General features: G+C 44.0%; 1 protein-coding gene across 8 annotated transcripts; it reads left to right on the top strand.

The window, feature by feature from the left end:
- The first annotated feature begins 4,734 nt into the window (after positions 1-4,734).
- On the top strand, positions 4,735-25,502 carry LOC308377459 (MYND-type zinc finger-containing chromatin reader ZMYND8-like). Of its 8 annotated transcripts, none has more exons than XR_013968939.1 (21): positions 5,608-5,896; positions 8,137-8,207; positions 9,547-9,704; positions 10,811-11,032; positions 12,095-12,208; positions 12,478-12,570; positions 12,765-12,852; positions 12,958-13,013; positions 13,111-13,188; positions 14,170-14,285; positions 14,517-14,992; positions 15,343-15,474; positions 16,750-16,908; positions 17,195-17,713; positions 18,050-18,691; positions 18,919-19,055; positions 20,703-20,783; positions 22,820-22,898; positions 23,158-23,397; positions 23,860-23,924; positions 24,687-24,826. XR_013968939.1 is itself a non-coding variant. In XM_080854118.1 (20 exons), the coding sequence occupies exons 1-20, from the start codon at positions 4,845-4,847 to the stop codon at positions 24,854-24,856; spliced, it is 3,639 nt and encodes a 1,212-aa protein (XP_080710244.1). In that variant the 5' UTR covers positions 4,735-4,844; the 3' UTR covers positions 24,857-25,502. The 8 variants fall into 8 exon arrangements, 5 of the variants coding, with proteins under 5 accessions (XP_080710244.1, XP_080710246.1, XP_080710243.1 ...); XR_013968940.1 differs by having other exon boundaries at positions 23,158-23,412; XR_013968941.1 differs by having other exon boundaries at positions 23,860-23,947; positions 24,687-24,803.
- The last annotated feature ends 712 nt before the right edge of the window (positions 25,503-26,214 follow it).

Raw genomic sequence — 26,214 nt, 5'->3', positions numbered from 1 at the left:
TTCTACCTTGTAGGCTCATGACTGGAGAGGAAGGTACAAGCAGTTTGAAGCACGGGAAATTCCGCGCCCCCAGTGGATTGAATCGAGGATTACTTCATGTGCAACATTGATAATACTGCCCATGATCATTGGCTGAACGCTGCTGCTACTACTACAAGATAATAATAAGAATGATATATTAATACAAAATGTACACATTTATGTTGAAGACAATTTATGTCTTGATCTCTCTCAGTGATGGTTCCCTCAATGCTATTTAATTTGAAAAAATAGATAAGGCTATATTGGAGTAGGCTACCTTTAGATAGTTAACACATTTCTGAAAGGGAAAAATCTCTTTAGGCTAAACATTATTTACATGGGTAATCTAACATCCTCGAATCGATGGGGGGCAAGTAAACATGACAGACACTTCCAGTAATTGAAGGCATTACTCTAGCTGTTGTTTATTCATGACCCGCCCATTGACGCAGGCTTCAATACAACCACCCACATACATGTTTAAACCATGACTGACAATAATCCCAGCCAACCGGTGATGAACAAAAGCATATCGTTTTCATGTGATGATAAACTCCTCTCTAGTTCTGTTAGCCTGACGATGTCATACTCATAATTCTAAACATTTTGTGGGCGGAGTTCAGGCTGGTATCCAGGCTATAGTTCTGTGGTTTGAGATTGTAAATTTCCCAATGTCTTTCTTGACGCTAAGGTACAGAAAATAGAACAGCAAAGCAACACTGGTGGTTACGCATTTAATTTGCCGGATGTGTCAAAACAGGTCATTGGGCCCATGTCTGTAGGTTGTGTTCTGATCGGCAAATTTAGATTTAACATGACCAATCCGGATCCAATAAATATCTGAAAAGGAGAGGAAAAGAATCCGAGATGACGAAATGGCAAGACGTATTTGGATGCACCGTCACGCATGTGATTGCTGAGGATTCACTCACGGAACACTGGATGTTATTTGTCTTGTGACAGTCTGCTGGTCCTAAGTATTTAATTGAGTATGGTTGACCACGGTTCTTAAAATGGAAATTGACCTAAAGTAGCTAGTCTAGTCTACTATTTTCCACTTTAAAATAACTAAAAACGAAAGTGATTTAGGCTGTCGACTGGAAACCTATCTAACATAGGCTACAGGCTGAAACAATGGCGAGGAGTTCTGAAGTTTCAGTTGATCCATTCATAACATAACATCCTTGTCTTTTTTCCAACATCCTGCAGAGGTCAGCATCGTGTCTTTCAACAGAGTTTATGCCGTGGTGAGCAGTCCTAGTAGGCCATAAAGCCTTACTACTACATATTTGTCTTGAGTGTTGCCAGTATCGATTAACCTTAGAGCTCTTTGTACAGTACACACCTAGAAATGGATCATTGAATGATAGACAATGCTTACCAACAGCCAGTAGGATATTGGCTAGTCTTAAAATATCATAGTGATCTGTCAATAATTTGTCGTGGTTTCCCTTGAATAAAACTGCTGTATCATTTTCACATTTATCCCATATTGTTTCTGTATGATAAAATCTATCCTTGTGTTTTGCACTGGCCATTTCAAGCAGATGATAGGAAATTGAACGGAGTCGAATATAGTGTATAAAATAAGTAAATATTGCTGGGATTATTTACACACAAGACTGAATCTCTGTCAGTTGTGTCTTCCATTTATTCACTGCATTTTTAAGAGCTTTGATAAAGAGAACTTGACGTTACTGTTTCTCAGTGGTTGCGTAAAATCAAAATTCACTATTGGATGGGTAAATTATGACATGTCATGAATATTAATTCGCAATTCTTGCTCTTTTCATTAATTATTTACTGCATTTGTGTTTGTCTGCGTGTATTTGTTTTCCTTTGGAAATCTATGAAAATTAAGGAAAAAAGATCACACCGTATTTGTAACATGGTGTTTATTTCTGTCTTCTGTTTGCAGAAAGAGAGGGAGGGATCTGAAAAAAAAAATGTCCTCAGCTCAACATGGATGCTACAAGAAATGTACAAGCCAACAAATCTGATTTAGCCTCTTAAAGACAAGCAATAGAGCCACACAATTTACAGGAAACAGTCGATGCCCCACATAAACACCCTAATCCACCCCTGAGTGGTTCTTTGGAGTAGGAAATGTGGTTCAAATGTGATATTTTGTGATCTGGGCCTAGCTCTCACTCACCACTCTCTCCCCGTGCTCTCCTTCGCACTCCTAGCTGCCCCTGCCAGCACTGAACAAAGATAATTACTCAGGAAATGTTTCAGCCAATCAGCTGCGGCCTTACATGCTGCATGTGAAAGAGGAGCCACTCACAGTCAAGCTACGACCAGACAGGCCCCGATCACCAAGCTTGAAGTGCTTAGCCCTCCCTCGTCTAAAGACTGAGACTGGTCTCCATGTTTTTTTTAAGTATTGACATAAAACAGTGTCAGCCATGCATCCACAGAGGTAAGCTTGATCTTTTTTTCATTGTATATCTGTTCTCTTCTTCTTTGTCTTCTGCCTTCCTGTTGTTTGTTTGTCAAGGCCACTCCTGTAAAATCCTGTGAGTTTTTCAGTGGGGCTTTCTGAAGGAGGAGGAGGGAGGGTAGGCCTCAGCAGCCAGGCCTCCACTCACTAACCATGGCTGAGGCTGAGGGTGAAGGGGGGCAGGCAAAGGTTAAGGCTGGATTAGAGGCTTCAGCCTCTTGGCCTGCACACTGTAAAGGGTCACATGGGACGCACAGTCTGGACACTTGCCCAGGGCTTAATGCTGAGGTGACCGTGGTAAATCATTGTTCCTACTATCCTGTTTTCTTTTCTTGTGTTCACAACTCTGATACATAACCAGGACACATTTTGTGCCCCCCTTCCTCTCTGGCTCTCCCTGCTTGTGAAAGGATGGGGGTGGGGAATTGGTTTCGTAGAGATGGGATGGGGGTTGGGTGGTGTACCTCTTTTGTAAGCTGATTGCTTTGCTTTATTGTCTGGCTATGTCACAAGCTAGGCTGGGGGAAAAATGGAGGCAGGATATCTTGATGCAGCTGCTGAAGCTCAGTAGGAGGTCTGAGTCAATGGACAGTATATTTACATGACGAGTGGGGAAATGAACAAGGTGTGCATGGTTGAAATGGTTTACTTCTTAAAAGCCTCTACATGTTAGTATGTGGGGTGGGGGAGGGGTGGGGGATGATTCATGATTGAAACCATCCTTTACTGGAATGTTCTGTCACCCTGTTGTCTTTCAGGTCCGTTGTCTTCTGTCTTACATGTCCATCACGTATCATACACCCCACCAGGCACAAGCACAAATCATTCCCTGAACTGGCATGGTTATGTTTTTCCAACCATTTTTGGCACCTCATTACTGCCTGCCAATACTGTCTCACGGGAGAAGGGGCTGGGTGAGGGTTTCTTGAGACGTTGGGCTTCTCTAGTCGTCAAGCTCGTTTTACTATCTGACACTGTGTGGATTAAAGCAAACCCCTGTAACTGGAGCCTCTCCCTCTCCCTGCACGGACACACACACATGCACACACACACACACCACTGAAACATCCGTGGCCATCTTGGAAGTGCTTGGAGCATAGCAGAGTGCCTCACGTTCGACCCTCTCTGCAGTTAGCTGCAAAGGAAGCAGCTGCTGCTATTTTGAGAATTGTAGTAACACAGTCAAACCATTTCTTTGTTAAAAATTAACCTTTCATTTTGAACCCTCATTCAGTTTGTCCACATAGAAATGTTGAGGCTGTGTTTATCCCAGAGTAGGCTCAGTGTTTTTTTTTTTTCCTGTTTATTTTCTCCCTCTCTTTACCCTCTCTTGCTTCATTTGTATTCTTTCTTTGCCATGTTCAGACCCTCACTACTTCGAAAAATCCCCTTGAAATAACTGCCGCCTGAGAAACAGCACAGAAGCAAAGAATGAAGGCAGAAATTCTGTCCTTATACCTTATATTTATGTAAATACTAGGAGATTTGGAATCATGCATACGGAAGACATTATACCCATGACCTACTACCTTTACAGGCTGAAGTTGTGAGCCAAGAATCCCTTAGTGTAGCAGCCGAACATGGTACTAAAGCACAAGTCATATATTTATAGAATGACATCACATGATTTTTGATCTCCAACACGGCTTGTGGAGGTGGGGATTCGATTGATTTGCGTGGAGGCTGAAGTGCTCATGCAAGCAGGGCTCTGAAACGCAATTGTGGCTTTATTCTTCGCTATCACAGCTGTTATTCTGACATCAAATCAGTTGGTTTAGTCAGTGAGGGGTGAAACAGCTTAATGTTTTCATATGGCCTCTTCAGGGAATGCATTGGTAGATGTCGTTCTTTTTATGCCAGAGAGGCATCTAAAGTGGACCATTTTCACGAATAAGTCCTCACTCTGGTTAAATCTGGTTACAGTGTCCTCAATTCTTAAAAGGGTATTCAGTGTTTACACATCAAACCAGAAACTCTTTGTTGTGTGCCTCTGCCAGAGAATAGCAAAAGCATTTTACCAACACTGATCAACCCATCAAGTCCTTTTTCAGGGAGACTGTATCAAAAAGAGTGTCTTCAATTTAACATGAATAAAAATCACTGCATTGCAGCAAAATGTTTCTGTGAGCGAGAGAGGGAGAGAGAGAGAGGGCAAAAAATGACTGTGCTATGTGGCACTGCTCAGCCAACCAATCAGGCTCCTCTGTGTATGCTTTCCAGCCAATCACAATGGCAGCTGAGGTTAAAGACTGACAAGCTCAGTGAGGGTAGCAGTGTGAGCAAGGGCCTTCTGGAAAATTCCATAGCCATCTTTGTTTCATCCCCTCCAACTAAATGTAAAGGCCAAGCTTGAAGAATTGCCTTTCATGTTCAGTGCTTTATGAGAAGGTATGCTGTCCATTTTCTGCATCATGTATAATACTTTTGATATGGTGAAGGGGGAATGATAAATTAAGAATAACTCTGAAATACATGTGTTTGTATGGATATGTGATAAGCAAGGCAAAAATTGGTTTTTCTGTACATGTGTGTTACTTGACTGAAGGTTGGGTTCCACGAATTGGAGAAAGCAGACATTTTATATCTCAAGTGTTCATCACTAAGCTCGATGTAGGTCTCGGGCAACCATCTCTGGTAGTCAGACTGTCTTTCAGGTCATGGGGGCATGTGTTTTCCCCATCAACAAAAGCAGCCAGCTGGAAAGCCAAGATGGGTCCGTTCCTGTTTACAATATCATGTTAAGATAACATCTAGCCGAGGCGAACTAAAAGTCTTTACTCGTTTGCTCTTGTGCATAGTATGCGGTTATGATATTACATTTCTCCTGTCTTCTCCTCCTTCTAAGTTATTCATGTGGGAATTTAAAATGGTGGAAAGGGGTGAGTGTCTTCCCTCTCTCTCTCCACCCCCCCCCCCTTCTCTCCTCTGTTAACGGAAAGCTCTGCAGGCCTCCTGATCCTCTGCCATGGACGTGCCAGAGCCCGCGTCTGTAACCCACAGGGGAGGAAGGGAGGGAGGGAGGAGGGGAGGGGGTGGTTTGTGTGCAGAGTGGGGGAGGGGAAGCTATGTTTTTCATTTCCTGTGAGGAGCAGAGAAAATAGAGAGAGTGCAGGGAGAGAGCAAGTGAAAAAGAGACACAGGGAAAAAAAACAAGCCTGCAGTTCACCCTGACTGTGGTCTGTATATGTGCTGTGGTTGGTGGGTATGGTGTTATCTCCAACCTGTTTTTTTGTGTTGTGGTGACATTCTCACATTTTTCCCTCTCTCTTTTTCTTTCTCTCTCTGTCTCTCTCTCTCTTTGGGTGTGTGGAGGTTCTGTGCTGTTCAATGAATTGGATTAATCCACACGGTGCTTTTTGCTTTTTCCCCCACCAATGGATTGCCCTGTATTCTAAAGGAGAATCCAGGCCCATTATCCATGGACACATACTGGTGATCACTTGAAAACTTCATATTTTGGGATTGTGTGCTTTTTTTGTCTATTCTTTTCTCTTCTCTTCTTGATACACACTGTCCTCTGGGAAACCGTCAGCCATCTTTTCTCTCAATGGCTGAAGCAGTGACACTCAGTGACTGTCTCCTACACGTGAAAAAAAGGGATTGAAGGAGCCCCTCTGCGATCGACATGCTCTGTTTTTTTTAATCCAGCTCACACGCACAAGCACACAGTGTGAGTTTTCAAGACGAATGTGTGACGTGCAAGTGTGAGCAGGCTCATGTGCTTTGTCTACATGGCACATTGGACTGAAAAGTCTATGTAGTGCCCTTAATCAGAGGTTATTTAGTTTCCTCTTTGTCAGCCTGATATTATCGGAACTACACGTTGGAAAGGATTTAAAGTCTTGGCCTGAAGTGTCTCTGTGGTGTGATTCTAATAACAGGTCCTGCAAAGAGGCCAAAGGGTAGTTTTGTGTGTCAGACGGCATAGCATCTAGACGTGTGTTATTTTAGGGGTTGCCTGTGGCAGTGGTCGCCTGGGCCAACAATAGTACATAATCTGCTGTGTGTGGTTGCATAGATGTGTGAGTCACTGGATTTGCGTCAGAGCGCTGTAATTTAAGTTAATTGTGTGCTTTGGCTGCCTTAGTTCTGAGATTTTGCAGCCTTGTGTGGCCATATTGTGAAACCACAGGCCTTCACAGTAATCGATAAGCTGTCATGACTGTTATTTCTTCAATGCAGGTGTCTAGAATGTCTTTTGTCAAGATTGTCTTTTGTTGCAATGTGACCTTTGAACCTAGTAGATCGTACACAGAGGTATGGTGGAAGTGAGGCCATTAAAGACAATAAGTACCTTACCACACTATATTAACGGCTCTTAAAAATATATATTCATAATCATTTAATGGGTGTAGATCAGTAATGTATTCTAATTGAATCTAGTCAAGCTTGCATTATGACACGATGAATGTCATAAAAGGTTAAAGACACCTTTTGCCTCAGCTACATCTCTGTGGCTAATCAGGAAATGGAGTAACCTGACAGGCCAGCAGCAGTAGCAGCAGCAGGGCTGAATGAGTAAGAGGAGGGTGCCACAGAGACCTGAGCAGAAGGGAGAAGGAGGTGGAGGAGGGACGGAACACTCAAAGAGCGTCATTCATCGGAAAGAAGGGCCTCAGTCTCTCCTCTCCTCCTCCCCATTTGTCTTGTCACAGGGATTGGCATTAAGGGCAAATCTCAAGGAACTGGAGCAATTGCATTTGGCTTGATTGCAGCGTTCTTGATTGGATGTTAATCTGCTTGGTTTTGGTGAGGATGCTTTCATTGAACGTTGTGGTTTAACAAAGATATTTTCTAGGTCTGCTTCTTACCTAGCTCGAGAACATGGAGATAAAGATAGAGATGAAAGCATGTGAATTATTGTGATTGAGAAAGAGATCAGTGGGACATGGAGATAGCTGTAAGATATGCTGTACGTGGCTGTGATTAACCAGGCTCTTGAGTAGGAGCTTGTCTTCTCCTATGTAGGGTGTCTTGGGAGATCAGGTGTAGGCCTGAGTAAGGATCCTTTTAAAGCACCACATGGGACTAGGCACATAGAAAAAGGGGGAGGTGGAGGAAGATGTGTTCGAGCCTAACAGGATCAATAATGTCAATTATCCTGTAGTTAGTCTTATCATGAATAAGTCACAGGGAGATTTGTGTACATGCCTGTAGTCTCATTAAAAAAATACTTGGGAAGTTGCCAGACGGACAGTGAACGTAAGGACGGATGAAGGCTTATGACGCCAACGATGATTAGGTTAACTGCTCTGGTTTCACCTCACTGTGGGAAACCAAGTTCCCTAACCTTAATGTCTTCACCATGCGTGCTGTGTAGACCTATCGCCATGGGAATTTGCTGCATTTCCACACTGGAACAAAAATATTCAGCCAATTCAAGATATCTTTGGGCCTTGATGGGATTATTTTAACACCGGAAATGCCACACAAAGCTTTTAAATTAATTTTAGTGTGAGTCCATCCTTCTTCATGCACCTTGAGTGTCTCAGTGGAGAGGGTCAGAGGGATGCTGCGGTAGCTGTAAACAACTTGAAAACTCTGGAGACAGTCTCCTGTGTGGGAGTTGGCCAGCATTTGCGTCACCCTTGTTTACCACTTAACAGATGTGCTACAGCAGAATCTCAGATCTGACTCTCTTTCTCTCTGTTTTTCCCTCTGTTATGTTGCAGTTTGGCTGGGGAGGAGATAAAGACAGGGCCAGATGTAATGGAGGGGATGGACATGTCCATGCAACCCAAAGGTAAGGGTCTGAAACACACATCCAGTCCTACTTAATAGCCTTTGGTGCATTGTTTTCTACCCTTAGACATCACTTTATTGTTGTGTTGAGAGCAATGAATCTTCTGTGATAAGATGCTTATCGTGTGTCGCTGGTATTAGCAGGTGATTTACTGGATTGTTAGGAGGCTAGTAGATCCAGATATATGTTCATGTTGAATGCAGCAATGCACAGAACTGTACTGTGACGTATAATTAAGATTTTAGAGGAGCATGGAAAAACAAAAAGATAAATTGGTGGATGAATGATTGGATGGATTGATGGAGAACTGGTGGAAGTCTTACAAAATGGTTGATAGATGTACTGGTGTATAGGGCTGGTAGGATTACCCTGGTAATGGTCACTACAGAACCTTTGGCCTTGGTCCTGGTTATCAGGTACCAAGATTGATTCATGTCATCTATTGTTATAGTTCAGGGCCTGTATTCACAAAGCAGTTTTATCTTGCCACCAAGACTTCTCCTAAGTTGCTTTGGTGAGTGAGAACTCCTAAGCTAAGATAAAGACTGTGTTGCTATGGCTGACGTCAAGTCTTATGCACAAGCTTGCTTTCAGTGACCTCAGAGGTCTGCAAGTAGGCATGCGCTTCATAGTCTATCCCAGAGAATGATAAATAAATATATATGTGATAGGCTGGACATTAAATAATAACAGAATATGCTACCCGCTGACTTATCGTTGTACAAGTTTTAAAAAATCAGCTGTATGATGACACGTTTGTGTAGACAGGAGCTAGTTTAATTAAACAACCAAACGTTAAAATCAGTTTCGGTAGGTTGTTAGTTGTTTCAGTTGGTTAGTGATGTTATTGAATCCCTTAGCAGCTCCATACGTCTTCCTTCATGATTGAGATCGTAGGCTAATTCTGCGTTTCAAAACATTATAACGCAGAATGAAAGAAACCATTTTCCATTTGTCTGGGAGTTGGTCTTAGTGAGTTAGGAGTCCTCTAAACTACAACTTAGCTTCAACTTCAACCAGACTTGGTGTTAGTTTCAGTTTGGAGTCCCAAAGTGAGGCCTAACATGGCCATTATTTTAAAGAGTTTCTCCTACATTGGCAAGTTAGCAGCTACTTTTAGCCTTAAGATGCTTTGTGAGGGTGGGCCCAGATTTGTTCTAGCTCAGCCTTAAATTGGATGCATCACTTTGACATTGACAATGGTGTGGCTATGGTGGATGTTTTACTGAAACTAGAAATGATCATTCATCATGCTTAGCTCACGGATTATTAAAACATCAAGCCTGATCAGTCATTGTATCTCTCTTCCCCATGGCACCATTCTCTGCCTTGTCACCAGTATTGGACCAAGGGTCAGCTGAGAAGGCCGTGGCAGCACCGAAGCGCAAGCTGCCCAGCCCCCCTCACTCCTCCAATGGGCACTCTCCCTCTGGAACCTCCCCCAGCCCCATTAGGAAGAAGAAGAAGCCCGGTCTCATCCACAGCAGCAAAGACCAGGTAGGCCTCCGGAGAATATGACCGTGGTGTGATTGTCAAATATTGCTCTCATCCCCACCATTATTACATGCACCAGTGTCACCTTTTAAACAAATCCTAGTTTAGGCAATAGTAGTGAATGCATGTATAAGCTTAGAAGGTCATTGTAAATGAGCTTAAGGGTCATTGTTTCGTTTACTTTAACGGTCACTGGGGTCAGGCATATTTAGTTTGTGGCTGAAACATTCAATGTGACAGTTTTCTTTTTTTAATCAGGCCGTTCCTATTCCTATATGGGCAATATCTGTTTGCTATCATAAAACCCTAAAATCAATCTAAAAGTGTGATAATTTTTAGATCTCCAAATGTGTATATTCACAAGCAATTAAGTACTGTTGTTTTCTTCCTATTAATAAATGCACTCTTTGCTATGTAATCTTTACTCTTAAATAATTGGGGTGTTGCTGCTCGCTGCTTTCTCCTGGTGTATTTTAATTGTAGGGGTTGCAATTTCACAAACCATAAGCTAAAGCAATCTATAATCTGAACGCCATTAGCCCCAAAGCATTGTAAGTGGTTTCATCATAAAAATTATGCAACAATGTTACAACAGAATTACCAGAAATAGTCTCGCTGGAAGTATTAGTCACTCAGGTCCATAGTGCTTTTCCCATTTATAGGACTACTATCCATTTTTGTGATTATTTTTGTTCAGAGGGGAAGACGTAAACAACTACTACTACTACTACTGCTACTAAGCTACTACTATTGCTACTTTACTGACAGACTGAGCCAGTTTACATTTACTGTCATTGGTTAGTCATCCTAGCACAACTCGGATCACACCTAGTTCAACAACAGTACCTTGACATTACCAGTGTGGACTCCTCACATGTGATTGCTTTTGCCTTTTCACTGTGATGATTGCTGTGCTTACCTTAAAAACCCATTGTGTCGTTTGATTTCTGATGCTTATGCTGTCACTGTCCCTGATTTGCTCGTGTGTATTTGATATTTACCTGCCAGTTGCTCTGCTGTGGCTCACTGCACCTCCCCCTGTGTTTGTGGCTTGTATTTTGATTCCAAACCCCCTTTTCCTTTTGTGTCTCTCTCCGCCTGCGTTTCAGTCTGAGCTAAGGCATGGTCCCTTTTACTATGTGAAGCAGCCAGCACTCACCACAGACCCTGTTGATGTTGTACCGCAGGACGGCCGCAACGACTTCTACTGCTGGGTGTGCCACCGCGAGGGCCAGGTGCTCTGCTGTGAGCTCTGCCCGCGGGTGTACCACGCCAGATGCCTGAAACTGGCGGCAGAGCCGGAGGGCGACTGGTTCTGCCCCGAGTGTGAGGTAGCGTGTGTGTGGTGGATGGCCACGGCACAAGTGTGTGTGTGTGTGTGGACATGTGTGGTGTTAATGCGTGCATCAGCTTGAGCCTGGGTGTAGTAGGCCATGGGCGGCCTCCCTCCCTGCTCTCTCTCACTGTGATTGGATCGGTTTACATTGTCTGTTTTTTACCCTTTTCCACCCCTATCGCTCCCTCTATGTCTCTTCCACTCAGTCCTTCTCTTTTTATCTCTGTCTTTCTCTCTCTCTCTCTCACACTCACACACACACACACACACACACACACACACACACACACACACACACACACACACTATGACACTCTACATTATTGTCTCTGTATGTCTGCTTATCTACCTCTCATTCCATCACTGTCTCTATTGTCTCTTTCTCTGTCCTTCATTGTCTTACCAAGATAACACTGGCTTGGCTGTCTGACACGTATCATTGTTCTGGTCTCTTGGCGTCCAGCCAGGCAGATCCAGTGAGCAGAGAACAGAGGAGTGGAGACGCCTGGCCATGTGCTTATGAGCTCATATCTGCTACTGATACATTTGTAGCACACCTAAAAACAATGGCCACAAATTATTCCACAGATCTAAACCACTTAGCCATTGCTGTGTAGCTCCATTGCTGCCAATGCTTATGAGCATTCATTTGCACTGTACTCCATAGCAGGGTTGGACCTGTTGAACCATTGTGTTATTTTTGCTTTGGGCTGGGATTAGCGCACTTGCTAGTGCTCACAGTTGCCTGTTGAGATTTATGCTCGAGCATATGCTACTGTTAGTAAGTGCAGCTTCCATAGTTATGTTGTTGCACTGGTAAAGCTTTTTTTTTCACTAAATGATGAAAGTGCTCTACTTAGATTATTTGCTTGTGCAGCATTGTGAATCAGTGGCTTCATAGTTGATTTCGATGTAGACCAATTTGTGCTCCTTGATAATCAGTGAAGCCAATATAAACTAATGTTCTCATGCACTAAATGTGGTCTGTTGTGATATTATGTTAGGCTGAATTGTGTTCTACTGTCATCAATGTAAACATTCTGTAATTTCTTTCCAGAAAATAACGGTGGCCGAATGCATAGAGACTCAGAGCAAAGCGATGACCATGCTCACACTAGAGCAGCTGTCTTATCTGCTGAAGTTTGCCCTTCAGAAGATGAAACAGCCAGGGGTAAGGGGCCATGCACACTCAGCAGTCCTCACCACAATCTATCATGCAGGCCCTCCTGACTAATTCACTCATATGATGCATGTTGTCTCACCCAGGGGTATACTCCAGGAAGAGTGTGTGTGTGTGTGTGTGTGTGTCTGTCACTGTGCTTGCATGGGTGCTCTGGTGCTCCTACACACAACTTTGTTTCACAGATATGTAATGTCTGTAATGTGTTTATGAGGTGGCTCAAACTCTGTCTATGTTGTCTTGCCTGGGTTTGTGAGCAGACAGAGCCATTCCAAAAGCCGGTTTCTCTGGACCAGCATCCAGATTACGCAGAGTACATCTTCCACGCAATGGACCTGTTGTCACTAGAGAAGGTAGCAACTCATGCTAATAGATGTACTCCGCTCTATGCTGTTTAACTTGCATAGCACTCTTATAGTAGTTTAGCCTTATATTTGTTTGTATATATATTATGTCCACAAACGTAATCAACCAAAAGAACCGCATTCTTATAAATGAACCCATTATATTATGATGGTTTAAATTCTGTTCTGCATCACTGTTCTAGAACATAAAGAAGAAGATGTACGGATGCACAGAGGCCTTCCTGGCTGACGTGAAGTGGATCCTACACAACTGCATCATTTACAACGGAGGTCTGCAGAACAGCTGCTTCAGTCACACAGTGGCAACATTTTATCAACAGTGGCACTCTGTTTTTCCAGTGGATTTTTTAAAAATTGTCATTGTATTTTTCCCAGGCAACCACAAACTGACAGCGACAGCTAAAGTGATTGTGAAGATCTGCGAGCATGAGGTATTTATGAGACTGTGTCTTTGCATTGTGCAGAAATAGATTTGACCACAGTCATGTGGAATATCTCCCACACTCTCTCCTTGTTCTTCTTTTCCAGATGAATGAAATTGAAGTCTGTCCAGAGTGCTACTTATCATCTTGCCAAAAAAGGGACAACTGGTTTTGTGAGCCATGTGTAAGTTTAGTTGAACTCGTATGCGTCATGTACTGCTCATCTGCTGTAGTATTGCCAGGAGCATAGAGCAATGAGCCAGAACAGATTAAGTGAATTATGTTAATTGGATTGTCAACGACCAGGTTAATTTGAACAGGAAGTGATTAGTCTGTTCTCATAGTTGACATGCCAGGAATGTCAGGAAAAATGGACAGACTGTTCAGAGTCCTCGAATCAGTCCACTGGGAGCAATGGCAGAAGGTTGCCTGGTGTATTGAGTGAGACCCGTTCTCTCTTTTGCATCGTGTGGACTGCTGGCACATGTTCACCATACGCCTGGAGAAGTGATGACACCGGGATGCACTGTGGGAAGAAGACAAGCTGGTGGAAGAAGTATGACACAATGGACAATGTTCTGCTGGGGAAACTCTGGTTTTGGCTCTGGGTATTAACACGGAGGTCAGAGACTATGTGAACATTGCTGCGGAGCACGTGGCAGTGCCCTTTTGGCATTTGAGCTCAATAGTGTGCCTTGCCACACTGCACACCATGTTCCGGATTGGTTCCAGAGATGAACATGGCTTAGAGGTCACGGCTGCCCTGGCCCTTAATTCCACAGATCTCAATCCAATTAAGCAGGTGGGAGGTGGCACAACATCAGGTCTGGCAACAATTCACAACAATAGCTCCTTAAAGCTCTTGAAGTTATCCTTTTGGTGCCACAGGGCCCTTTTAGGGTCCATACCGCCGTGATCACACCTGTTTTGGCGTCACTTGGAGGACCGACAGCATACTCGGCAGGCGATCCCAGTGTTTTGGCTGACTGGTGTATAATATTATGCAACATCAGTAAAATGAATGCATAGCATGTGATGTACCTTGGCTGACTCTGATACATTTCTACATGCTGATATTTCTCGGGTTTCTCTTTTATATATACTTTTCTATATTCTATTTTCTGTGTTAAATGTCATGTGTCCTCTCTGCTTCCTGCGTGCTCAGTGCCATCCTCACCCTCTGGTCTGGGCCAAGCTGAAGGGCTTTCCTTTCTGGCCAGCTAAAGCCCTCCGAGAGAAAGATGGACAGGTGGACGCCCGCTTTTTTGGCCAGCATGACAGGTGATTTCTCCTACCTCCCTATAACGGGCAGAGGAAGCTCAGCCCCCGTTTTCTTTCTGAACAGTTCAGCTCTCCTTCTTATCTGTCTGAACTCCAAATGAGGTTGCAGCATCTGTTCCACCTTCTGTTGATTTTTCTTTTAATTTGTGGGCTCACAATGTTCTAATGTTTTTAATTATACAAAATAAAGGAATACAATTGTTAACCACTTTTGCTTTTTGGTTTCCACAGGGCATGGGTCCCTATAAACAACTGCTATCTAATGTCCAAAGAGATTCCCTTCTCTGTGAAGAAGACTAAGAGCATCTTCAACAGTGCCATGCAGGAGATGGAGGTGTATGTGGAGAACATCCGCAAGAAGTTGGGCGTCTTCAACTACGCTCCGTTTCGGACGCCTTACACACCCAACAACCAGTTCCAGATGCTGCTGGACCCGAACAACCCCAGTGCCGGCACGGTCCGACTGGAGAAGCAAGAGAAGATCAAGTTCAACTTTGACATGACGGCCTCTCCCAAGATGCTCCTGGGCAAGAGCATGCTGACGGGCGGAACGGGGCGAAGGATTTCCATGACTGAGATGGGGCCGAGATCCCCCATGAGCACCAACTCGTCTGTGCACACAGGGTCAGACGTGGAACAGGATTCTTCAGACAGGCCAGGACGAATGCAGCACTACAGTGCAGGGGAGGATTCCATGGACTACACAGGTATATTGTATTTACTATGCTTTAAGGAAAAAGCAAGACAAATGTACCTTGAGAGAAATTTAATTGAAACCTGCTCTCATGGTATTTACTTTTCATGGCCATGATGGCTTTTTGATGGCTGTCGTCGGTTGCCGCAAGTTTGATCTTTTGGGTTGTTATAGTTTTGTACTAAAAGGCTGATGAGTGTGAAGACTACACAAACTACTCCAATTACTACTAACAAGTCCTAATCCTTAATCTCATAACACTCACACAGGCGTGTCACGCTTACAGCAAAAATATGATTTTGTGTGTGGTTGTGTGTATTGAAGAGTGACTTGTTCAATTCTGCCTCCTCCATGTCGTCTCAGCATCTCCAGCTTCTAAGATGGGCCTGTTGTCGAGCACAGACAGCCCCAAGCCCTTTTCCCCCCAGGGGACTGCCACGCCATTCGTCAAGCAGGAGAGAGGCTCCACCGGCAGCATCCTCAACCTTAACCTGGGTAAGCTAACCACTGGGAGCACAGACACAGACTGGGATTAAAAGGGTTTGGAGTTTGTGCCTGCACTAATAAGATCTGGAAGGTGAATTGGATTAAGGAGATTTTGGATGGTGCTCTGAGGCTAGGTTGAAATGCAATTATGGCTGTCTGATCACTTCAATGACATAGTTAGTGTGGACACATGTGTCCAATTTCCGATTTAAATCGGAAATTGGACACGTGTCTCCCCAAATCTAGATTTCTTGTGTCCGACTTGAGTCCGACTGGACTCCGATGCAAACCCCTGGATACACGATTCGATTCCGCTGGGAAACGGACTGGGCGCGCATGTGTCTCTCGAATCTAGATTCCAATTAGACAACAACAACTTTTGCACGTGCTTGAGATCCTGCCCACAGACATATACATGCATCATATATGTCTATGATATGATAATCGCTGCTAGACGCTCAGTTCTTGTGCTCCCTCTCATTCACGTTGAAATACTGAAACCGAAACTGAAACTTTGAAACTGGAATGCAACTGTTTTGGACAGAACGCGCTAATTCAGTGAACAAATATTTTCATATTACTTTTCCACCAGTTGTTAGTCATGTAATCCATTCATATCGATGTGAATCAATCAATACTAATACAACTTTAACTGTGGTGTGTTTTTGTTTCATTTCACAACGTATTTACTGTATAATCAACGGTAGCAGATGTAAACATTCCGTATGTAGTGGTGGCGTCCCAGAAATCCTATTTGACCCCCAGATCACTTTGGTGTGTTTACACTCATGATTTTTGTGTGATAACTCCGACAAAAGATAAGGTTTAGTTTAGTTTTCCTTGAAGTATTATCAATTGTTGTTGACAGGGAAACCTAGTTTCACTCTATTTTAGAATCTTTAGAACCATCAAATTGGAAGGATTCTACGAGGAGGATGTTGTGAGGAACAGCAAAGTGCATTGGCAGCATGAAAGAGTCAGCCCCGTGACCAGAGTGAGAGAACAACTGTAGCACCCAACTGCCAAATGCAAATTTCAACAAGAAAAAATCAAAATGAAAACAGAAAGAGATGCTGTGTGGTTAAGATCTGTCCAGAAACCACACCTGTTAGTCACCACACACACACACACACACACACACACACAAACACACAAACACACATATCCTGATGTGATTAGAGGACGAGTCAAATCGAAAGGACAAGAAAAATGGGTAGAGATGGAGAGAAAAACGACGTAGGGAGCAGCCTAGACAAATGTGCCCTGTGTGATGTCTTTCCACAGATCGGATCAAAGCAGAGATGGACCTAAAAGAGCTTAGTGAGACGGTACAGCAGCAGCAGCAGCAGCAGCAGCAGCAGGGGGCACCAGTGCTCCGGGCCTCGGCCAAGAGACCCACCCGCAGCCTGGACAAGACCATTGAGAGCTGCAAGGCCCAGCTTGGTAAACATTTAAATCTTTTACTCACAACACAAGTATACAGACCAACACCATAACAGTTTTGCAGGCATAGTTATTAGCTTTTCCATGTTCCTATAGCTCTGGTGAAACATTGTACCAGTAGCATTAAACTCATAGGTACGATGCCCTTGAAATGCCATCGAAGCACAGGTTATATAGAAAATATGTGTGTACCTTTGCTCAATGAATACATGAACATGCAGTATAGGTGTTCCTGTACGTATAGTTGATGAAGTGCGCTTCAGCTGTTGAGTGATCCCTGTCGCAGGCATTGATGACCTCTCTGAAGACGTGTACCGTGTGGAGCACAGCGACTCTGAGGACTCGGACAAGTCCGACTCCAGTGACAGCGAGTACCTCAGCGACGAAGAACAGAAGCCCAGGATCCATAGTCATGACAAGGACAAGGACCGGGGTGACAGAGAGTCCAAGAAGAGGTCCCACAACGCCTCCGCAGAGAGGCAGGAGAAGAACGGGGGGGTCCCCGGAACAGCGGCGGGGATGCCAGGTCGGGATAAACCCGCCCCCGATGGCCCAGGGCCGGCAAGAGAGAAACACAATAGTGTGGATAAGGAGGCTCAGGAGAAACCTCGGGCGCCGCAGCATCAGCGGCAGGTGAAGGAGGAACCGAGAGCTCGCGCCGATGTAGACATGGACTCCGACTCCGAGAGGGAGCTGGTGATAGACCTCGGGGAGGACACGGGCCGGGACCGCAAGAGGCCCAAGAGGGAGCCAACAGCTGTCCCCTCGGAAACCAAAAAGGAGCCAACAGCTGTCAAAGCCGAGGGTAAAGACGCGTCATCTCACTCTTAATACTGCATGATGGCGAGAATGTGTAAAGCCAGGGAAGGGGATTGTTCTAAGCAAATCATGCACTGGAAATCATACATGTTTTTAGAGATTCAAGGCCTAACCTGATTTGGTCATATGTTTGTTATGGTTGAATTTTTATCAGGGCAGTGTGTCATTTGCATGTGGTTTAGTTTGATTGTGCTTTACCTTCAAGTGATGACTCCATTATGTATTGTGTAGCATACTATGATCTCTACGCATACACTGAAGGTGAAGTTTATGCGCTCTAATAAGCATTTCATCATAGTCTGTCACTTCATTCTCCATTCAGGTAAAGCGCCTTCCTCCAGCAACACCGCAGCCTCCTCCTCCTCTGCTGACAGCACTTCCAGTTCCACCAACACCGGCGTCAAAGACCCTCCCCACCCAGCTGTGGGCCCCCCCCCGAACGTGGTGTCCATGCCGACCTTGGCCTCCTCCACTCTGGCCCCTGGAGTCACCTCCAGCACCTCTTCCCCTTCTCCAGCCGCCATTCCGTCCATGCTGCCTTCCTCTAACGCCGTCTCCTCCTCCTCCTCTTCCTCCTCCTCCTCCTCTTCCTCCTCCAACGCGGTGAAGAAGCAGCGCCCCCTGCTGCCTAAAGACTCCACGGCTGCCGCTCCGGCCATGCAGCAGCGCCCGGTTGTGTGGAACCCTGCCACCAGTGCCAAGTTTCAAACGTCCTCGCAGAAGTGGCACATGCAGAAAGTGCAGCGGCAACAGCAGCAAGGGCAGACTACACCGCCAGCTGCACAGGGGGAGGCCACACCGCCAGCTGCACAGGGGCAGTCTTCACAGCCAGCTGCACAGACGCAGACGCAGGGGCAAACGCAGGGGCAGACGCAGGTGCAGGTGCAGGTGCAGACGCAAGGCATGTCAGCTGCACAGGCACAGTCCTCCAGCACACGATACCAGACCAGACAAGCATTGAAAGGTGATTGCATTCATACAATCAGAGGTTTCCATATTATGACATTACATTTAAGGTCAGTGTGTGTAGTCACTCCCAGTTCAATCACAGTTCAACAACACTACATCATGTACATATCTGACTTGTATTTTGCTTGTGGTTTACTGTGTGTGTGTGTGTGTGTTTTGTGTGTGTGTGTGTGTGTTTGTCTGTTTGCATCATTGTAATTCTACATTCTCCCTCCCCTATAGCTGTTCAACCTAAAGACTCTCCCCAGGGTGCATCAACATCTGGGTCTTCTCTCTCGTCCTCCTCCATGGCTGGAGATTTTGGTATCCCCACCGCCTCTGCTGACGTGGCCGCAGACATCGCCAAGTACACTGGCAAAGTATGTTAACTACAAGTGAAGTCCCACAGCACATGTCATTTGACCCGTTGGGCTTCCATAGGGTACACAAGCTCATGGGACTCTCAAGAAGCTGAGTGATGCCATTACCTGTTACCAATACCACTATTGATTGTTCTTTGTTTAATTGTTATTAATAAACATAGCACAATGACATTTATGGAAACACTTAACTTAAACCAAGTGTCCATAAAGCTTCATAAACACATTTAAAAATATTTATAAAGTATTCATAATGCATCATAGCTTGTAAATAGTCATGACTTCACTCATGAAGCATTAAGATGTTGTTGTAGGCTCTGTCGTCATAGCAACCTCACCACAGCTGCCTGCCTGACTAACGACCAACTGCGCCCGCTTGCGTTATGAAAAGAAGAAACTAGCTCATGCTACATTTTCCTTAAGCCCCGTAGTTGCTAAACCCTTCTCACACTGTCTACACGTGGAGGGGTTTTCCATGCTGGACATCAGCAGCGTGGAGGAGTTGGGGCTTGAACCCAATAGCCATGATTACCTTGTCCTTGGCCTCCAGAGCTCTTAACATGACCTCTGTCTTGACTACCAAACAGAGTTGTTGTAAGAAATGAGGAAACAACTAAATGCTGGCTTTCCAAACCTAGTTACCTGGGAAGAGGTATGCATCATTGCAGACCAAACTCACAGCACCACATGAGGTGTGGTTCAGAGCTGCAGCTGCCTGATGGGTCTGGCGCAATAGATCACTATGGCTAAATGTATCCAGCCTGAGCAACAAGGAGAGGATTGCTTATCTCAATGTCCCCATAGACACTACAGTCACAATGGGGGGATTCAGCTCAAGCACTGGAAACAGAGATAATCCCCTTACTGAGCAAAAGAGCAATCGGAACAGTGTGGTTAAAGGTCATTGGGGGATTTTCTCTCTGTACCTCCTCATTCCAAAGAAAGATGGGGGACTACAACTTATTCTATAACAAACACCTTCAGAAAGGAGAAATTCAGAATGCTCACACACAAAGTAATGTGTCGCTCAATACGTTCAGGAGATTTACTCTGGCCATTCTCCAAGACGCTTACTTTCATAAACGCATTGACCCTGCCCACAGGAAGTATTTTAGGTTTGCCTATCAGCTCACGAGGGCATGTCAACAGTACTTGGCTGACATGGCTACACAACAAACACATAAATGTCCTTGAACTGCTGGCTGTGTTTTTTTAGCACTGGAACACTTTCTTCACCATCTGCACGGTTATCATATCCTAATCAGGACGGACAACTCAACTGTGGTGGCGTACAAATCACCAAAGGGGGGCGTGCAAACTGATTTTATAGAAATATATAAAGGGGGTGTTGGGACTCTTTGTGATTGGTTTGTCTACACACAGTCATGGTGTAATTGGTGCTTCTGTGGTCAGTCATGTCAGAGGCATTTCCCAAAGTGAGAAAGTGACCATTTATATAGAATTATGTCAATCATTATGAGGCATTATGAATACTTTATACCTCTTTATGAATGTGTTTATAATGCTTTATGGATACTAGGTTTAAGTAAAGTGTTACGGCATTTACATCTCACTTCTCTGGATCCATTAAATGTGGTATTGTCAATTCACTGTAAGATTTAACTTTGGTTTGTATTCTCGTTTCAGATGATGGACACAATCAAAGGGACTATGACAGAAATTTATAATGACCTCTCAAAAAGCACATCTGGGAACACTATAGCAGAGGTCAGTCCTGGCCTTGGGATGAACTCAAAAGAACTGTATTTCTCTTCATCTATGTATTTCTTTGTCCTTGTGTGATTTAGGTTATGCTGTATTTGTGGGGCTGATGAAGCCAATTATATCAGATTCAATGTTCTTAGTTGGAAAACAGTTATAGTGATTTAATAGCAATAGTCTTCATTCTCAGAAAGAAATCATTTTTAAATTGTTGCATAATGGTAATCAGTAAGAATTGGTGGCTGTTAAACTGAAGGAGATACGACCTATAAGGAGGTCAGGGCCCATGTTCCCTAAGCATCTGAAGGCTAAAAGTAGCTGCTAACTTGCTGATTTAGGAGAAACTCTTCAAATAATAAGACTCATTTACAAATCTCCTTAGCACTAAACTAGCACCTCAGACTGGGAGAACTAAGAAGTAGTCGAGAGGACTAATGCCAGGATTAGACACGATATTTTTGTCTTTCACAATGGTCACCATGTCCGATTAGTGGTCTTGACATCACTACACGTGTGACCTCGAACAATCATCTTTCGTGTGCTCGCAGGACTTTAAAGACCATCTGGGAGGAGGGTCAAGACGTTGTCAATCATGGCAACAAAAGGGCCGAGTGTGATGCTGTCGGTCTTGTGTTCGGGTCCACAATAGTTTTTTTCTTCCTTTTGTGTTTCTTCTCTGTTCGCGGGTGTTACGAAGAGGACAGTATTGGCTGTCTTATCGTTCAAAGAGAACTTCATGTGCCTGGCAATATAAGGCAAAATCAATTGTTTACGAAAACTGTATCATGTTGTTAAATTTGTGTTACAAGTTTCAACATGAAGCTACAACATGTCTTCAATTAGTATGGTACCATAACGCTGTGAAGCCACAGCTCCACGAACCTTTCCTCTGTTTCATTGTTCCACCTGACAGCCACAACAGCAGCATTTATCTTGACCGCTTTAACACAGGTCAGAGAGTGCTCCTAGTGGTCATCATGAAGGAACACATCATACGCGGGAGAATAGAAAACAGTCTGACAGCCTAGACTTTTTGTCAGGGTGTCCTGGGTTGTTCTTCCAATATAGGTGCTTTTGGACCGGAGGAACTTTTTCATAGTTGTTAGAACTGTTGGAGGAAGCCCCCCTTTATTGTGTGTCTACACCACAGTAACTGAGAATGATCTTAGTTCTTAAATGCCAATTTGAGGTGCTTTTTTAGCTCCTTCATGGCAGGTAGTCTCCTAGCGCAATAGCAGCCATGTGGTGGCCTATGAGGCTTACGCCTACTCATAGCCACAGACCTGTCACTCATCCACCAATCACCCAAGTCATTCATAGCAAGCTTGTGCCTGAGACTTGACGTCAGCCTTAGCAACGCAGTCTCTCTCTAAGCTTAGGAGTTATTACTTTTCCTTAGCAACGCAGTCTCTCTCTAAGCTTAGGAGTTTTTACTTTTCCTTAGCAACGCAGTCTCTCCCGTAGCTTAGGAGTTCTCACTTTTCCTTAGCAACGCAGTCTCTCCCGTAGCTTAGGAGTTCTCACTTTTCCATAGCAACGCAGTCTCTCCCGTAGCTTAGGAGTTCTCACTTTTCCATAGCAACGCAGTCTCTCCCGTAGCTTAGGAGTTCTCACTTTTCCATAGCAACGCAGTCTCTCCCGTAGCTTAGGAGTTCTCACTTTTCCATAGCAACGCAGTCTCTCCCGTAGCTTAGGAGTTCTCACTTTTCCTTAGCAACGCAGTCTCTCCCGTAGCTTAGGAGTTCTCACTTTTCCATAGCAACACAGTCACTCTCTTAGCTTAGGAGTTCTTACTTTTACTAAGTAAAGGTTGGTCTCAGCAGATTTGTGCGTAGAATTTAAGAGGGTAAACTTTTAGTCTGACTTACCCTTAGTGGTAAGATAAAATGCCTTGTGAATATGGGCCCAGGTCTGTAGGGCAGGTTTAAAAGGCTGAGCTGAGTTTTAAGGTGCTTGGCACAGAGACAGGATTTTGTGTAGTGTGTGTGTGTGTGTGTGTGTGTGTGTATGTGTGACATGCTGGACTTTTGAACTGTTCCCAGATCCGCAAGCTAAGGATAGAGATTGAGAAACTCCAGTGGTTACATCAGCAGGAGCTCTCTGAGATGAAGCACAACCTGGGTATGAGAAACTAAAACAGACTATGCTAGCACATGCACATACACTGCACATTCACATTATAACAGCAGCAGTGTTGCTGTGTGTGTGTGTGTGTGTGTGTGTGTGTGTGTGTGTGTGTGATTTATTTGTCTAACTACAACAGAACATATACACAAATGGAGCCATACCCATTATACACACATACAAACAGCTGCACTTTGTCATAGCAAGTTTGAACAAAGTTTATATATTATATGTGTGTGTGTGTGTGGGGACACAGAGCTGACCATGGCGGAGATGCGTCAGAGCCTGGAGCAGGAGCGCGAGCGTCTGGTGGCGGAGGTGAAGAAGCAGATGGAGGCGGAGAAGCAGCAGGCCGCGGACGAGACCAAGAAGAAGCAGTGGTGCGCCAACTGCAGGAAGGAGGCCATCTTCTACTGCTGCTGGAACACCAGCTACTGCGACTACCCCTGCCAGCAGGCCCACTGGCCTGAGCACATGAAATCCTGCACGCAGTCAGGTACAGCGACCTAAGGTAGTATGTGATCCTGGGCGGAATGGTTAGTCATGCTGAGGTTGTTGCTTTATGGCTCCCAGAGCACACTTTGGGCAAATGATCAAATGGAGGCCTGTGTTTTTCACTTTTGATAGACATTCTTAGCCCACTTACTAAAAATGTTGTGTGTAGATCAAACTGTGTTTTTAAATGGTTGTTGAAGGTACAGGCTTAATGTAATTTAGATTCATTCTAGTCGCATGTAAAAGACAGATAGAAAACTTTGCCTGTGATGATGGATATGCTGGTACATTTCATCATCATTTTCTTAAAATGAATCCCTGAATACAGTATCTGATCGATTGTTCTTGTAATTTACATTACATGTACTCTGTAGAAGAAAGACTCATGCATTAGACAAGGTAGTTGTATAGTTTCACTATAGAGGTGGCTCAATAACCAGGTCAATACATCTTTATTTGGTAGACCATCGATAGAAGTCCAAAAGCAAAAACACACAATATCATCACCAGGGAAGACCCCATATAAAGGTACAGTCTTCCCATCCAGCTAGGTATGTTTCTTTAGGTATCTATAGGTTGTAGTTGTATAGGTTCCATATGCTTATGTTTGTTTGTATTTCATAACATAGGAAACCAAACTGGTTTTGCTGTTTTATAGTCATTTGCTAGCATTTTATCTAAAGTTTGACATGTTTGAGGTCTGTAGTCTGGTGTGAGTCTGCCGTCACACACACTGGCTTGTGCTGTTGGTAGCAATAAAGTATTTACCACATGTTTAAGTTTCCCACTTCAGCGGCTTCACATATGAAATAAGTTGTGGATTGTGGCTTGTTGGTTGATATAAGTGCAAATGTGGGTATAGATTCGTGAAATATTTTCCTTAGTTACACTATTTCTTCATCCCTTACAGGCTCACACATAGAATCCCATTCTCTGAACTGTAACCTTGTGTTTGAAATGACCCCGTGGTTCATTCCTTTCTTTGTGTGTTTGAGGAAATGTGTTGTTTAGTCTGTTGTGAAGAATTGTCATTAAATGTAACCTTTTATGATGCTATTTACAATTTCTTTATCTTAAGTGAGAATATTTGATGAAAAATTATTATTACAGATAAGAACATTATATTTAGTTTTATTTGGTGGAAACAAAATTGACTGGAAAACAGTGTACTGATGACTTGAAATGTAATGTAATGAAATGTAAAGTTAATTTCACTGTACTGTAATGATAAACAATGTATAACAGACCCGATTAGGGCTAATTTCTCTTGATGTGTGTTTGCTCTCACAGCCTCGGCCTCACAGCAGGAGTCTGAAGGGGAACCGGCGTGCAAACCCGTGGGTCAGTCCCCCAACATCCAGCCCTCGCCCCCTGTGGATGGCACTGCCCAGGCCAAAAGAGATCGCTCTCCTGCTGGCACTGATAAAGGCAGGGACAGTGCCACCATTAGCGTGTCCTAACCCACAAGCACAGCACCAGTGCCTGTGTTTCTGTACATAAATATATATATTGTGTTGTTATTATAATTAATATTATTATGTATTATTATATTTTTTTTTACATTGGTGTATGTCACCTCGCCATGTTACATACATCTTACTCAAGACTGCTAAGGTGGGATACTGATGCTCACTCTTCTATGGCTGTGTTGAAAATGATTCCCCATGCCTTTTCGTCTGTCCAGTGATTGTGGATGACAAGATGAAGATTTTTTTTTTTTTTTACCCTTTTGGACCTTACCAGCAACTTCACATTACACCACAAAGAAACTGTCAAATTGTGTAAATGTGAAACAACTTTTTTTTTATACACGCATATAGCTCCACATTGAAAAACAGAGACTTTATACAGTAATGATGGCAGCACTTCGAAGTGCCTGGTGGACACCACGTCATTCTTTGAACTGTGGAAAATGACTGTTTTATGAATGGATGTGCCACCCTTCAGTTTGAGGACGGAACCGTCATCACTTACACTATGGAAGATTCCTCAGATCCTGTATTGTGAACATAATCACAGAGCTGAAAGCTTGCAAGAGAGCATTAATGACTGTATTTCTTGTGAGCGTGTTTATTCTGTCTGTCTCACAGATTTCAATGTTTACATACTGTAAATAAAAGGGGGGGGGGGGGGGGGTGGTGGTAGACTTTACATCTGTCTCTGTCCTTTTATTCTCAGTGCTGGGTCAGTTCAGAGGCAATGACCTATCTTTTGTTTTTCTTTGTGGATTTTGAAGAAAAAAATGAGTCTCTTTGTCCTCCTCTTCTTGTATTGAGTGTGGTTTTAGAGTCCACCTTTTGTAATCTATCCCCGTCTTTGTTTAGCTGAAAACCCTTTGAGAAGGAACTTGACCACCACCTGCTGGTAAGGTTTGGCACAGCATTTGAAAACCGTCAACAACGTCTAGGTCTTGTTTAACAGAGTAGATATGTACACAAGTCCATGCAACACAAACAGGTTCTCAAATCAGGAAGCTGGCTTTATAAACCTTTCCTCTCAATGCAACGCTGACCTTTCTAATGTGCCCCACCCTGACTGTGAAATGTGCCCAAGTCAGTTTGATTCAAGTTCCTCTCACTTCATTGCCAAAAGATCAGCATCCCCCCCAGGCTGTGAGCCTCTTATTTGCCTCCCATATGTGTACAAATAGGGAAAAGCTGCCCTGCCCATGTGAAGAACATTCTAAAGGGTACATACCAGGGCAGAAAGTACACGTGTCTGCTTAATCAGAGCGCCCATGCATGCATGGCACTGGTCCCGACATGAGTGTCTGCAGAGATAGAGGAACTCCTGGGCATGGCGTGGCCCTCGCGACTTC

Source organism: Sprattus sprattus, assembly GCF_963457725.1.
Source record: "Sprattus sprattus genome assembly, chromosome: 16".
Taxonomy (NCBI): Eukaryota; Metazoa; Chordata; class Actinopteri; order Clupeiformes; family Clupeidae; genus Sprattus; species Sprattus sprattus.
This window is presented reverse-complemented; position numbering and strand designations above follow the sequence as displayed.

Coding starts and splice junctions, on each gene's coding strand:
- LOC308377459 (XM_080854117.1), top strand. Junction 16,909..17,194: donor GAGCTGCAAGGCCCAGCTTG/GTAAACATTTAA, acceptor TCCCTGTCGCAG/GCATTGATGACCTCTCTGAA. Junction 23,398..24,686: donor GAAATCCTGCACGCAGTCAG/GTACAGCGACCT, acceptor TTGCTCTCACAG/CCTCGGCCTCACAGCAGGAG.